General features: G+C 44.3%; 4 protein-coding genes across 4 annotated transcripts; 1 reads left to right on the top strand and 3 right to left on the bottom strand.

The window, feature by feature from the left end:
• Positions 1-435: 435 nt before the first annotated feature.
• LOC135592614 (large ribosomal subunit protein bL12c-like) lies at positions 436-3,226 on the bottom strand. The gene is made up of 2 exons (XM_065082166.1): positions 2,539-3,226; positions 436-695 (listed from the first exon to the last, which is right to left on the bottom strand). Exon 1 carries the CDS (start codon positions 3,133-3,135, stop codon positions 2,581-2,583), a length of 555 nt encoding a protein of 184 aa, XP_064938238.1. The 5' UTR covers positions 3,136-3,226; the 3' UTR covers positions 436-695; positions 2,539-2,580.
• A 1,352-nt stretch (positions 3,227-4,578) lies between these two features.
• LOC135594214 (MYB-like transcription factor EOBII) lies at positions 4,579-5,728 on the bottom strand. Its single transcript, XM_065084621.1, has 3 exons — positions 5,490-5,728; positions 5,285-5,414; positions 4,579-5,025 (listed from the first exon to the last, which is right to left on the bottom strand). Exons 1-3 carry the CDS (start codon positions 5,650-5,652, stop codon positions 4,704-4,706), a joined length of 615 nt encoding a protein of 204 aa, XP_064940693.1. The 5' UTR covers positions 5,653-5,728; the 3' UTR covers positions 4,579-4,703.
• Positions 5,729-9,358: 3,630 nt separating this feature from the next.
• LOC103997132 (galactinol synthase 1-like) lies at positions 9,359-11,728 on the bottom strand. Its single transcript, XM_009418276.3, has 4 exons — positions 11,405-11,728; positions 10,907-11,227; positions 9,808-9,942; positions 9,359-9,701 (listed from the first exon to the last, which is right to left on the bottom strand). Exons 1-4 carry the CDS (start codon positions 11,726-11,728, stop codon positions 9,480-9,482), a joined length of 1,002 nt encoding a protein of 333 aa, XP_009416551.2. The 3' UTR covers positions 9,359-9,479.
• LOC103997133 (3-ketoacyl-CoA synthase 4-like) lies at positions 11,691-15,176 on the top strand. Its single transcript, XM_009418278.3, has 3 exons — positions 11,691-11,830; positions 11,932-12,086; positions 12,617-15,176. Exon 3 carries the CDS (start codon positions 13,349-13,351, stop codon positions 14,927-14,929), a length of 1,581 nt encoding a protein of 526 aa, XP_009416553.2. The 5' UTR covers positions 11,691-11,830; positions 11,932-12,086; positions 12,617-13,348; the 3' UTR covers positions 14,930-15,176.
• Positions 15,177-15,521: the final 345 nt, after the last annotated feature.

Raw genomic sequence — 15,521 nt, 5'->3', positions numbered from 1 at the left:
TTCGGGGGGGACGGAAGTTTACGCCCACTTTTTCTTCCGGAAAGTGTTGAGACCAAATGAAGGTGGACGTGGGCCTCGGACGGCATCCAGAAGTGGTGACATCTCCACGTGGCAGAATTGCGACCCATAACTATAAAAAGTTGGGGATCAGGCGAGCCTGCTGCGGAGCGCCGGGCACCCGCCGGCTTCTTGCGCCAGTCATCTGCGCGCACCTGTCTCGATCACGTAGAAGTTGGAATGGCCCGTAATCTATTCGTTTCAAGAATGAAAAAGAAGTATACTGAGAGCAAAAGAACATAGCGAAAAGATGCATATCATATTTTAGATCTGAGCAATGATATTACACCAAATAAATCAGCAGCGCAGCAGATGGGTGCATTTGGTGAAGAGGCAGCGCAACGCCACACGCAGACGAAAAGGTTGTAATGCTTCACATGGCAAGAATATGATTCTTTAAAAAGGCAACACCTTGTTCTGCCAAAGAATAAAAACCCCTGATATGATACCCAAGTTGTATGACAACAGATCCCAGAAGCAAAGCATTACACATACATCTGGAAAACTCCAGCTCGAAAAAGAAAAAGGAAAGCAAGAAGAAGACAACAACAACAAAAAAAACTTTCACGACAATTGAGTTCTTCAGGTTCTCTAGCTGCCATTTGTAAGTGAACTGCTCTTGCTTGATTGAATGTATCCTGGAAAAAGAAGAATACTCTGTCAGGCCTCAAAGAGTGTATGTATAATAAACCAAACACTGCTGGTGTCCAGATTTGAAAGCAAAAAAACAATCAAAATTCTCATTGCTGAAGCCGTCAAATAGGATAAAGTTAGGAGTAGAATCCTGGGATCGAATCACATATTCACAACTTATCCTTTACATAAATAAAATTCTCGCTGTTCTCGGTGTAGTCATATGCATAGCAAGAAAGCTACTTTACACACCAAAAAAGACAACAGTATCTTGAACCTGTAGATTTTTGTTTGCAACTTCCGGATCCAGAACAACCTCGCCAAATATGTTTGTTAGGGAGGCGTATCATATGGATTGAAAGCAAAAAATATCCATATTATCTAGACTGGTTAGGGGGCATAGGACTCCCTTTGCACACTTCACAAGGGGTCTTCAAAACAATTCAACTTGGCTATGTTGGAAATATCCAGAGGGAGATTAATCAGGAAGAAACAGATTGTCAAGTAAAACTACTCATCAAAGTAGTTGTTCCAACTCATTGATCTCTCAGCAAAAGATTTTTCAGCAATCAAGGTCTATTAGAAACTTTAAATTCTTTTCCCAAGTGGAGAATTAATCAGTATCTTACAATGGAAAGTTCTCCAATATGTCCAAGCATATAAATAAATCCAGGCCATCTCTATATTCATTTAATGGAATTCCAACCAAATGATTATTCCCAGAGTTGACACGACCATCAGCACTAAACAAGACAAACATTTTAAGGTTATCCAAATTCATTAGAGGACAGGCATACAGCTTTTCTTCTTTACCTTAGGGACAATATCCACTCTGAAGTCTGTTCATCAAAGCCGATTGTCATGTAATATAAGGTCAGCTTTCTTTATGCACTCAACAGAAGAATGAGACGATTTAGTACAGTCAAAAGAACTTGTAAGAAACAAAAGTTCTTGACTTCAGTGTTAAATTCCAATCTAAACTCCATAAGCCCCGCCAAACACTCTTGAAAGCATGAGGCGGTGAACGTAGCTTGCGTCTTTGGCATGCAATCCAACATTATTAACTAATTTTCATTTAAAACCACATTATATCTTTAAACATCTAGTTCATTTAGAGTTTATAAAAAATAAGAATTCTTATACAAGATGTAAAGCAAAGCAAGGGCATCACCAGAATCTGTTTGCCAAATTTTAAGGTTTACAAAGATGCAGGACTATTACTTGTAATGCAACTACATTTTCCCTTCCAAAACATGTCCTCTTCAAGATTTTAAGCATATTAGACAGCTTAAAGTATGTAACAAGATGAAGGGAAAAAATTATTTTCAAATATTAATTCTAAATAGATTCATCAAGCAACCATGTAAACTATAGATAAAGTATGCAACATTACACTCAAAAGGAGCTAACATCAAAGATGACTTCTAAACAGATTCATCAAACCACCATGTAATCTATACTGGCTTTGATATAGAACACAATAGACACAAGATAAAAAAAAGAGCCGAAATTGTCAGCCACGATGAACATAAAATGATATACTTGCAACTACAAATAAGTATACTTGCAAATTATAATTGAAACTTACCAAAAACTAAGGGATGCAAATTATGAAACTCAAAAGACCAGAGGGAAAGCTATGATATAATATAGCGAGATTAGTTCAAATTAATTGAATAATTACTCAAAATGACGGTACTAAATTACTCATATAACATAAAGACAAGAATGAAGAGCGGTGAAAAGTAAAATCCCTACAATCACTAAACAGAGTATAAGAATTCATGACTAAATTCAAAATAAAAGAGTTTAAATACATAATGAGAGGAGAAGCATAAGTTGTACAACCCTAGCCATGGAATTCTTCGCATCCTCTGTTCAATCCAGGGTTCACACGATGGAGATCTTCGCTCCGACTTCCTCGAGCTGCTTCTTGGCCTCCTCTGCCTCCTCCTTCGACACGGCCTCCTTGAACTTCTTCGGCAGGCCCTCGATCAAATCCTTGGCCTCCTTGAGCGGCAGGTTCGTCAGCGCCCGGACCACCTTGATGGTGGCGATCCTGGCGTTGCTGGGGACGCCCTCGATGACCACGTCGAACTCCGTCTTCTCCTCCACGGCAGCGGGGGCCGCTTCGGCGGCGGCTCCGGGAGCGACGGCGACGGCGGCGGGGGCGAAGGCGGCGGCGGAGACGCCGAGGCGGTCCTGGAGGTAGTCGACGAGGCCGCGGGCCTCCTCGAGGGTGAGGCCCGCGATCTTGCTACCCAGCTCCTCGATCTTGGGGGATACGGCGGCGGGAGGGGAAAGGGAGACGGCGGCAAGGCGGAGAGAGCGGAGAGGGAAGAGTTGGGAAGGGTACTTTAGGGTTTGGGATGGGGCGGAGGAAGAGATGGGGAAGCCGGAGGAGGCGATGTAGTAGGAGGCAGTGAGGGAGAGAGCAGCCGCCATTCCCTTGTGCTTTCGGAGCGAGAGAGATCAGAAGAAGCGGGAGACGAAGCGGATCAGGCACGGCAACAGCAGCAGCAGCAGCTTCGTTTTCTGGAAGACATAAGTCACCGACTCAAACTCGGGTGGTATTGAACCGGAGCGGCTCAGGCACTACCCGGTTTGAGTCGGGTTAAGACCGGCTCACACGCTCGATTTGAATCGGGATCTTTATGGTCTAACCCAACCTTAGTCAGCATCCAACCCAATCCCGATTCAATAGCATTACAGACCATGTCACGTACATCATAAAATACTGATAACAGATGTATACTCTATACTCAGCTGCCTCAATCCAAACTTAACCCTTTCATCCCTTTAGATGAATCAATTGGGCCAAGAATCACCATTCATCAAATCCACTAATCTCAACATTATAGTTTGTCTTGTGGGCTGGACGTTGACTAGACTATGCTTGTCTATACGTACGGCTTCGTTCACAGTGGATTGGATGTTTCTTGTGGACCGGAAGAATGGTGATGGAAGTGCTTTGGATGATTCTTTTAGGACTCTCGAAGTACCAACCAACCAAACCATAGATTTGAAGCACATGCCAAGAAATGGCAGCCACGAATCCGCTGTTTCTTCTCTTTCCAAGTCACTCTCAAGTACCGTCCTCGAGCCTCACCGAACCTATGGTCTCATCTCATTCCAACTCACAGTCCATTGATGGCGTCCTTGGTTCTCTCAGCGGAACAAACGTGATGCAAATATCACATCCACTTCCCCATCTCGGACGCTTTGCTTTCGGACAACACAGGGCGGGCATGGAGTCCATCAAGCCAAGGCACCCTCCTTTCCCAGTGCGGTAACTTCACATGGCGGCCATGGTGAAGTCATCGGCGCATCCATGGAAAGAGCCGCCCAACCCAGCGTTAACTGCCCCAATACCGCATGTGTCGCCCTCGGCTCTTTGCCCACCGTCCCCCTTCAACCCCGTGGAGATCTGATTCCTGGCCCTCGACGACCTTCGCGTCGCTGTTAGAAGCGCTGGGCCACTCGTACGCCTGTCCTCGGCGTGCACGTGCTGCATTAGCCCGGTCGGAGCCGTCGTCTTCCACCGCCTAAAAGTTTGGCTCATGTAGAACACTGATGGCACTCGGCTGCACACCGAAACGGTCGATCCTTCAAGTGCATGCCCGAAATGGCTCGCCGCGTTAATGGCTTCCGTCGGCTGGTGGATGCCGAGTTGCACCGGTAGGCAACGAAGAAGCGGTAGAGAGCCCCCATTTTTCTCTCGAGCTGCTCTGCTTTTAACCTCTGTTCTCTCTCTCTCTCTCTCTCTCTCTCTCTTCTCGATACAGTGACCAACATGACGCTGACAGTTGTTAGCTGACGCAGATAGTGCAACGAGTCAAACCATCATGTTCAGGTGTTGTTCTTCAAAATCTCGGTCAAGAGAGGACATACGGGTAAAGGTTTGCTCATAAATAATAAGTTTGATCATTTGTGGTTTGTACAGTAGCATACAAGTACTGCGACTCCGAACCACGCTAAACGTACACATCTCTATACCATAAACATGGGGTGATTCATTTCATGTAATCGTCGTCGGGCAATTGCATCGACCAGAAGTCCTCGAAGGTCCAGAAGTTGTAGCTGGACTCGGCGGGGAATTGAGGGTCGACGCCGTCAGCAGCGGTAGCAGTCTGCTCATCGGGGTGGCTCGGCTGATCCCTCCCATCGTTGCTGCTGTTCGTCTGGCTAGTGCCAGCACCAGCTTCGTCCGTGAGCATGGCGTTCTGGAAGTCGTCGGACTCGCTCCGTTTCACCCTCTTCTGTATCCTGGTCCTCCAGTAGTTCTTGATCTCATTGTCGGTCCTACCCGGCAGTTGTCTTGCAATTTTCGACCACCTTGGTGGAGAAAATAAAAAGGCATAATTAGTAGGATGATACAGGTGAGAGAGATGAAGAGAAGAAGAAGACGTCTGTGTTGATTCTGTTTATTGGACTAGTGCTATATCGCATGCAGTGGCTTTCTTGGCCGAGTTCTGTCTCCAAGCACATGTTCGTCTTGTTGAAGTGATCATGCAGCATGTTTAGACCATGAAGCTTCTAAACACGCGAAAACATGGACGTCATCGATCGATCTTGACGTTGTTCGTTGGCTCACCTGTTTCCCCATCTCGCATGGAGCTCCATGATCAGGAGCTGCTCCTGCGGCGTGATGTTCCCGCGCCGTAGGTCCGGCCTCAGGTAGTTCAGCCACCGAAGCCGGCAGCTCTTCCCAGTTCGGTTCAGGCCTTCACGCACGACGAAGAGCCGTAAGAGGCAGGAAAAGGAAAGGAGGAGGAGAAGGGTCGGGCGCAGATGCGTACCTGCGGACCGCGCGAGGTTGTTCCAAACGCCCTCGCCGTGGTGGGTGATGTAGTTGACGAGGATGAGGTCCTCCTCCATGGTCCATGGCCCCTTCCTCACCTCCGCCTCCTGGCTGCTGTCCACCCTCTTATCGTTCATGTTGCTGCTACCTTTCCTGTCCATGGCCGGAGAGGAGGGGCAAAGGGGGGGCAGATAAAAAACCAGGAACGGGAGAGTGGGGATGGCGAAGGAGGTGAGGAGATTGTTTGGGGGCTTTATAGAGAAGACAACGAGTGGGTTGTATCGCTTGTCATGATTAACTACACTAAAACAGCAGGGTTATATGCACAAGGAAAGTACTGCTGAACAGCTGCTAGATCGACTACATGTGCAAGCCAAGGAAACGAGTGTGTGTTAATTGCACACATAGTCCAAGTATGTCATCCATCTTGAGTGTCGAAAAAGACGAAGCAACGCTTACATTTCTGCACGCATGCGTGTGCATGTGCGAGGGAATCTTGTTATTCTGCACCGTTGGGCCCGACCTTTTGCACCGGCCTATTCACAAACACCTGGTGAGCACAACATGAGTGGCCCCGGTATTAGAGGCGAGACATGCACGATTGGTTAGAGTAGAATCTTCGGTAGGGAATTTGGTTTGATGAAAGTGAGCAACCCAATCCCAATTGCTATAAATCTCTCCTATTTCTCGAGAATTTGATGTCAAGCAAATTCTAAAAAATACCGCCTCAAATTTTTTTTTTATTTTCTTAGCACCTTTTGCTTTATATCCTTATAGTATTTCTTATTTTATATAAGTTATAATTATTCCTTGGATCGTTTTTCACTATGTCAACCTCACCATAGCAATGAGGGAGCCCCTCATGGCGATAACCTCTATGATGATGGTCTCAAAGACCTTCCTCTCTTAAATTCCTTAATGAAAGCATGGACGACGAGATGAATGCAATTATGAAAAAAATAAAAATACCCATAATAGGGTGATGTGATGAAAGAAGGAAAGTTCTCAACATGCTACAAAGCATACGATACAACCATTTGTATAACTTGTGCGATGACTTCACTGCCTCCCTCAATTGTCACTCTAGTCTACCTCTCCTGATCTCGATGAGGGGGGGCAGGGCGTGATAAAGATTTTTATCTTCACTATATCATAAATCTTTTTGATGAATTGATAAAAGTGATTATAGGGGATGAAGAAAAAGATAACATAATACATATTGGACTTATCATGAGTTTAGTATTGATTGGTATGAACGACTCCATGTAGCATTAGCTTGGGGAATTCGAGTTTCACGTCAAGGAAGTTATTGGTCTCGGAGATGGACCGATAAAACAAAGTAATAAGAATGAAGGATAATCTCGTTTCTTAGAAAATAAGAGGTAGAAAAAAAAAAGTTGAGTTTTTTCTTCGAATTTGCTTTTTTTTTTGTCTTCACGAAAAACCAACAATATATAATATAATATAATATAATATAATATAATCTAAATATAATATAATATAACACATAATATCCGTTATAATAGTCGTAACAGGAACATACGATAAATAAAGCGCTCACCGTTATATTTCGCGCGAAGTCGAAAGAGATCGGGACTAGCCTCCTCTCGCCCTTTCACGGCCGCTCCTCCCGCCATCGGCATCGGCCGTCTCAATCTTGGCTTACGTTGTACTCCACTCGTCGCCGGCGACGTAAACTGGACCAGGTCGGACCTTTTCTCCTCAACTTCCCTGTAAAGTGAGTTTTGTGGATCCGCGGATGTTTTGAATAGCTAAAATTGCAACTCTTCGACGCTCATTCCGCCGATAGTGATCTCGCTTACTTGGAAGAGAGAGTAGTTTCGATCCCTTATGACCTACTCTTTTGATGGTGTCTTCATGGTTTAACTCCAAGATAATTTTACTTCATTGATTTGAAGGGGAAATTGGGCAGCCCCTGCAGTTGGATTCTGGAGTTATCCAAACCTCATCACTTGGTTAAGGTAAGTAACACGTTAGTAACAGTGAAACTTGATCAATTTGGTTAGGGTTTTTAGGTTGTAAGCTTTACCCCGTTTGCTTTTACTGTTTCTTGGCCCCTTCGAAGGCTTAGGTCACAGTTGAGCAGTACTTTTGGTGATTAGGAAGGGATCTACAAGTAATGAGAGTTGTGAAGGCTGGCATAGGATCTACTGTTTTTTTGTAGCTGTTGGCATTGTAGGTCGGGTTATGTACTATATGCATATATCAAGGCACAGAAACTGCAAGTGCCCTTGGTTGCTCATGGAATTTATACATTTTTTTGGTGTAGAATCTTAAATTTACAGTTATTTTGGCCTGCTATCCAAAATTTGTTGTATACCCAAAAATTTAAATCATGCAATTAAGAAAACTTGCAAATTTACTATTAATATCCAGCCATGAGTAGAAACATGAGGTAGAAACTGAGTATTGAGAGGAGAGCTTTGCTCTGCCCTAAGGATTCTCGCAGAGGGTTCTGCATCAATTTGTCCCGAGGTATAACCCAAATCTCAACTGCTAGCCATTCCTGTTAAATCATCCTCGTTCAACATGTTCTCAACTTTACATCTAGGGACAGGAAACCTGACTTATCAAGAGGGAACATCAAACTTCTCAAGCTTCCTCTAAAGAAATAGTGTAAAAAAATAAGGCTGTTTCTTCTTTATCAGTATCTATTTATTTGTACTAGAAAAGCATAAGTTGATAATAATGTAAAGCATATTATTGTAACACATGACTCACAGATGGAGCATCAACCTGAGTCTGTAAGGGCAACGATTAAAGACAAATGTGAGAATACCAGAGTCATACCTTAGCATAAAAAATAACTATTCTGTTGGAAATAGGCTAGGGCCCTATTATGCAATAAAGATAAGGCAACACATGACATGTTGCACAACAAAATCCTATGTTGAATCTGCAGTGCTTGAAATAATCACTGCTTTTCATTTTGGACTATATAACTTGAAAGGACTTCCAAGTAGCTTAATACAAAAAACTGAGTCAAGAGCTTCTGTTGGAAATAGGCTAGGGCCCTATTATGTAATAAAAAATAAGGCAATGCCCAACATGTTGCGTAACCTAATCATATGTTTAATCTGAAGTTCTTGAAATAACCACTGCTTTTCATTTTGGACTATATAACTTGAAAGGACTTCCAAGTAGCTTAAAGCAGAAAAACTGAATCAAGAGCTTCATAGCAGTTGTCTGTAGAATTTGGCAGATAAAATTCTTGATGTATAGGTTCAGTCTGTTGCGGAGTTTCTTCTTTTTGACTCTTCAATTATTACTGTGTGTAAAAAGAAATGCAAAAATGTTTTCCTTTGTCTGTAGAACTGGTAATCAATGTTTCATAGACTGGTTGGACCAGTACAAGCCAACCAATATAAACCAAATTGGCCAAGGACTGGTGTCAGACCACTTAGCTCAATTGCGGTGGGTGTTCTTTAGTGATACCAAGTGATATAAGACAAGTATATTGGTACCATGATATGATGAGTTGTCAAAACCTATATTGAGATTTTAGACCTTGGTAGTAACTTAGATGGCTCATGTGAGTGTTTTTGCTTGAAGTGTAATTTTGTGTTCTTATAAATTAAGATTTATAGGTTGCCTTTTAAAAGAAAAATAGTCCATCAAGAATGGGATTTAGCTAAATTATAGTTGTATTCTAGAGAAAAGATTATGATATATATGGATTTAGAAACTTAAAGCATTTACGTTTATTGTCTTGATAAATTTTAACTACTTTGATAACGCCTAGATTTGCTTGTGCTCAATTTTAGATCATGGTAAAATAAGGGACTAAAACTGCTATATGTTTTTTATAATTAGGGGGTAAACACATATATCCCATGACCAAGAGGATGCAATACTAAGCACGTGATAGGCATTGAAAGATGGAGAGTCCAGAGATGCACATTTAATGAAAGATATCAAATTCCTTATGTCTATCACAGTTTATCTTGTTTCCTCTCATCATTTTGTCCTAGGCAACAGAGGGTGCAGGTATGTAGTTGATTTTTTGTTCCGACATGGTCCCCACAACCGAAGTAGACCTCAAGCAGGTATCTCCTTCTGGAATGGCATCCTCTTCTTTGAAATCAAGAGAGTCATCATTGTAAATATTCCACCATTTTGCTACTAACATCTTAATATCCTCCCTATCCATGTTAGCTTCCTTTCCAGTAAACCTCCAGGGCTTGGAACCCTAAGTCACCATCATTAGAAACAATGATAAGGTAAATATGAATTTTGTGCAACTAGTGGGAATATGATGCTAGTACTTGGGATAATTGACCAATCGCAGCACTTACCGCAGCACAGTAGTGGACCACGTTGACTTTTTCAAGCTCAACATTTTCAGGGTGACGCCATAGCATGGCTAGAACCAGATTGTAGACAGGTGGAATTGGCTTGTAGATTTTCTCAAAGTACATGTTCAAGAAGTCCTACCAAAAATAAGGTCAGAAAGATGTTGAGAAACACATGGTTCAAAAATTTACATTGATAAATTTAATTCCATTTATCTTCAAACGTTCTCTATACGAAAACTTGGTTGTGATAACGCTACAAATGTGAACCACCAATATCATTATCATGTTTGTCACTTTCCCTATCTTTGTAATATTTGTAAACGCTATTATCTTTAAGGAATATTCATGTAAATCACAATAGAAAAGGCATGATGTAAAGAATGAATATATGGTCAGTTTATGCCACTTATAGTTGTCGACTAATGTAACTCTATAGTTGTTGAAGTTCTGATTTTTAAATTGGCCAGAGTTTATTGGCATTTCTTATCAAGTTATTATTATATTGTTCATGCCTGTGGTTAGAGAGTACCCATACCTCTTTAGGAATTGGAGCAACTTTCTGGACACAGGATAAATGACTCTATGGATCTTACATATGGAGACAATGTACATCAATGGACGTTCTTTCACATGATGGTTAGGCTGTGTCAGATTTGCATAGCCCATATTTTTATTACTTAGAGCATTATGGTATTTGTGGTTCCTCAGATGTTCCCCTAGACATGGATATCAATTAGGCAAAATGAGTAAATGAACTATAAAATCTACTATACTATTAGTTTTTGTTCTAAACATAGTCTGTAATGGTCTAGGAGTTTGTTTCATCTTTTTAGTTTCAATTTTTGGTTTTCAGGAAGATTCTTTCTGATCAAGACTAAGTAATTTTCTTCTCTTACCAGATTTACTTTACAACACCACCAAAAGAAGTCCTATAGTCATAGCCATCTGGGACAGCTACTAATTATAGTTTCAGATTCAATTACAAATTCCCTTTTACTCTGTATGTTCTATATTGTGTATCTAGCTCCTAAAGTCTTAAAACCAGGTGCACTAACTTCTGAATATATAGCTTTTTGAAGCATAGCGGCAAGAGACTCACCTGCTCAGCAAAGGGAGTTGGAGGTGTTATCCTGAGAGATTTAAGGAGGCTATTGTAAGTTGAATGAGCCGGTTCAGATACAAACATCCCAGCATTGAAGTACAATGGTGGAGGGGATCCCATCTCAGCAGGCCATGCCACTTTGTCTGGGCACTGCTGGCAGTAGCCAATCGAGTATTGTCGAGAGTGGCTCCATGTCTTCTCGCAGAAGCAGTCCATCACCGCATAGAAGTAGCCATCAGGCATGTCGAACAGGTGGTCTATGTTTTCATACACTTGGATATCTGCATCTAAATAGATGATCTTGCTGTACTCCACAAACTACAATTAGCGGCAGCCAAGGAGATTCCATCAGTATGTAGATACATCATTCGTATAAATTCTTTTTCATAGAAATCTAAAGTTCAGCTTATTTTTACTAATTCATGCAGATATACCAGGAGACAGGAAGAAATAGCATGAGTGTCAACCTAAAGAAGTATTGTTTGGCTTCCTTACATTCCAGATGCGCAGCTTGGAGTAGTTGATGACATAGTAGGCCATGGCAAACTGCACCTGGTTCTCAGGTGGGTGAACAGGTTCAATCTCCCGGATGATGCAACCTTGGGCTTGAAGCAACCGACGGTGCAGTTCAGGCACATCGGGCAGCACCGCCGCTATCAAGGGGTAGCCACTCTTCACCTTTCTGAGGCCCTTCACCAGCCCCACCACTCCCTTCACGTAGTCACCATCTCCCGCCAGGAATGTCACATAAGCCCTCTTCTTCACCTGGTCTGTCAGAGGCATGGATGGGAGTGTGCCTTCAGGAGTCTCGGATGCCATGGAAACAGAGACCGCGTCGAAGGTCTTGGGTGTTGTCCTGAACGGGGAGGCCTGTATATTCCTATGATGTGTGGGGACTGCATGCCACCTTAAATAGATCAAGTGAGTGTTCTAAGCTCTCTGTCATTTTTATTTCTCTTCTCTTGATTATTTTTTCAGAGGACTGTAGAGGACCTATTAAACTTTTTTTTTTTGGACTGTAGAGGATGATGAGGGCTTTCTATTGGCTGATAATTCATATACCGATTTCAACTAAATGAACGGCTACAGATCATCCAAAATGTTGTGGTGCTGGAGAATGAATGGAGAGGTTTGTGTTACAATATACATGGGAGAGGGTTCCAGTTGCACTACTATGGTAAGAATATCTTCTTGCTCTGTCTCTCTTTTTTTTTTGTTTATATAATGTTTTATTTCTCTCTCCTAGTATTTTAAGCTTTGCTACATATCTTTCAAGGAAAGATGGAGATAATTGATGTATGCTCCTAGTTTAATTCCACAAAGTTAATAGGTCAGTTATCTTATCGATTTGAATTATGTTAATATTAAAGGATCTATATTTGCAACATGAACGAGAATCAAGTCTGAAATCATCACCATTGGCTTTGAGATTTGTGTAGAATTGACACAGGAGGACCTTATGATCCATATTGAACAGGAGATGTTCCCATCGTAAATTAAATTACTGCCATATTTATCAAGTTCAAATTAAATTTATGCTTTTTAACATTTGATTTGACTCGAATATGCATTGTTATTTAGTGATTAATGTTAGGTTTTCTATAATCATCGAGTTCCAAACACCTTCATCTGTAAGGGTCTATTTGAGACATGTCATCATCATTTGATAAGACACAGTGTCCTTATGTTCATACTGCGACTTTGTAGCCGTTCCTGCTAGTGAATGGGAGCAAAAACAAGCATCGAATCCGATAAGATCCAATGCAAACCAGACACTTCCTTCGACGCGATGGACGTACTCCGTGTGTTCCGTTGTGGCCGGCGGAAGGATGGATTAGGGCGTCAGGCGGGTGCGACGCGTCGAGCGGTTGGTGCGCAAGCAGCAATTAGCTTGCTAAGTGGGTTGGGCATTTCCGCGAACGCCCTCTCAGCTACCAACGCGGGACAGCCTGTGCACGTTGTTGCGTGATGCTATGCTTGGGATGATCGAAGGCCGCCAGCACTACAGTCGAAGTAAACAAACTAAATCGTTCAGATTCCAGCTTTGCTGTCAGTTATCTTTTCCCTTCTCCCGTCTCTTCTCCTTCGTCTTCCCCTACTTCTGCTCTCCTCGCGTTGGCCAGCCAAAACAGGGGCGCTTCCCTTCTACTTCGAGCATCGAACTCGGTTGACCACGAGCGGGCGAGGGAGGGAACGACGCCCCCCATGTTGGTTGGACTTTAAAGACCGCGGCTTTTGTCGAACACCGAAGGCAGTTTTGCGACTATTTAATCTGTTGGAACAGAGGGGCCTGCTTGACCTAAACGCAGGTGGGCGAAGGGGATTAGAGAGAGGGAGGCCAGGGGAGACGTATCCGCGGCCCCTCTCCGGATCGGATCGCCTCTCTCCCTATCTATATTTGGATCAAATCTTGTTAGATCTTAAGCAAAAGGATCGACGATGGAGGGAGGAGGAGCGGCGGGGGCGGGGCCAGGCGGCCGTGATCAGGCTTCGTCGCCGCCGCAGCGGCGGGAGAGCCGGCGGCTTCCGGACTTCTTGCAGAGCGTCAACCTCAAGTACGTGAAGCTGGGTTACCATTACCTCATCACCCACCTCCTGACCCTGCTGCTGATCCCGCTGATGGTGGTGATCCTCCTAGAGGCGGCGCAGACGGACCCCAACGACCTCCGCCAACTGTGGCTCCACCTCCAGTACAACCTCGTCAGCGTACTGGTCTGCTCCGCCTTCCTCGTCTTCGGCACCACCGTCTACATCATGACGGGGCCTCGCCCTGTGTACCTCGTCGACTATGCCTGCTACCGCCCCCCGCCCAACCTCCGGGCGCCCTTCCCCCGCTTCATGAAGCACTCGCAGCTCTGCGGAGAGTTCAACGAGTCCGCGCTCGAGTTCCAGCGCCGGATCCTCGAGCGTTCCGGCCTCGGTCAGGAGACGTACCTGCCCAGCGCCCTACACTATCTTCCGCCCCGCCCCTCCATGGCCTCTGCCCGCGAGGAGGCCGAGGAGGTCATGTTCGGCGCTCTCGACGCCCTCTTCAGGAACACCGGCGTTAAGCCCAAGGACATCGGCATCCTCGTCGTCAATTGCAGCCTCTTCAACCCCACCCCGTCCCTCTCCGCCATGATCGTCAACCGCTACAAGTTCCGTGGCAACATCAAGAGCTTCAATCTCGGTGGGATGGGCTGCAGCGCCGGCGTCATCTCCATCGATCTCGCGCGGGACCTCCTCCAGATCCACCGCTCCACCTACGCGGTCGTTGTAAGCACTGAGAACATCACCCAGAACTGGTACTTCGGCAACCGCAAGTCGATGCTCATCCCCAATTGCCTGTTCCGAGTCGGCGCCGCCGCCATGTTGCTCTCCAATCGCTCGGCGGATCGCTGGCGCTCCAAGTACAAGCTAGTCCACGTCGTTCGCACCCACAGTGGCGCCGATGACAGGGCCTTTCGCTGCGTGTACCAGGAGCAAGACGACGCTGGCAAAGTGGGTGTGTCCCTCTCCAAGGACCTCATGGCCATTGCCGGGGAGGCGCTTAAGATCAACATCACCACCCTTGGTCCCCTCGTCCTTCCAATCAGCGAACAGCTCCTCTTCTTTGCGACTCTCGTGGCCAAGAAGCTCTTCAATGGCAAGGTGAAGCCCTATATCCCAGACTTCAAGCTTGCCTTTGAACATTTCTGCATCCACGCTGGGGGAAGGGCCGTCATCGATGAGCTAGAGAAGAATCTGCAGCTCCGGCCAGACCATGTGGAGGCTTCCCGGATGACCCTGCACCGGTTTGGCAACACGTCCTCCAGCTCCATCTGGTATGAGCTTGCTTACACTGAGGCAAAGGGGCGGATGCGGAAGGGCCACCGGGTTTGGCAGATTGCCTTCGGGAGTGGCTTCAAGTGCAATAGTGCTGTGTGGCAGGCGCTTTGCAATGTGAAGCCCTCTCCAGATGGTCCATGGGAGGATTGCATCCATAGGTACCCTGTGGAAATTGTTGATGGGTTTCCTCCTCAGCCGCCACATGAGCAATAGTGGCTCTGCGAGAAACTTGGCAAAAGGCAGAGTGCAATCTGGTTAGGCAGTTCCTTTGACAAAATGTCAGGTTATTTTTCACTTAGGTCTCATTGATACATTGTTTACTGTGTCATTTGATCATGGAAACCATGAGGTCAGTTGTTTCTTGGTACTGTCTTTAGTGTCTATCTGCAAGCACTACAACAGATGAATTTCTATTCTTGCACGTCAATATTGTGAAAGCTAAAGGTGCTATGCTCTCCTATGCTCTTTGATTCCTCTGCTTCCAATTAGTTGGGTTAATTTACCATAATATATGTTCCAAGTGAGATGTCAAAATAGGCATATGATTATGCACAATCTCTGTTTGGTTTGATGTCTCACTGTGTGGTGTCAAGTCGAAAATCATTGTCCATGATAGTTGTTTTTTGTTTCTGCAAGATGGTAGTTTGCACTTAAGAGGAAGTTTGATGCATGGGCACACAACCCATGCAGGACATTAAGAAAAATCTTTTTTGAGTGTAGTTTAAGTTAAATGTCTTTATTCTTCAGTGTACAAAGTCATTTTTGTTGAATCTAATTCTGATTCTCTTTATCCATATCTTAAAGT

The sequence above is a fragment of the Musa acuminata genome, chromosome BXJ1-9 (genome assembly GCF_036884655.1).
Source record: "Musa acuminata AAA Group cultivar baxijiao chromosome BXJ1-9, Cavendish_Baxijiao_AAA, whole genome shotgun sequence".
Lineage (NCBI taxonomy): Eukaryota > Viridiplantae > Streptophyta > Magnoliopsida > Zingiberales > Musaceae > Musa > Musa acuminata.
This window is presented reverse-complemented; position numbering and strand designations above follow the sequence as displayed.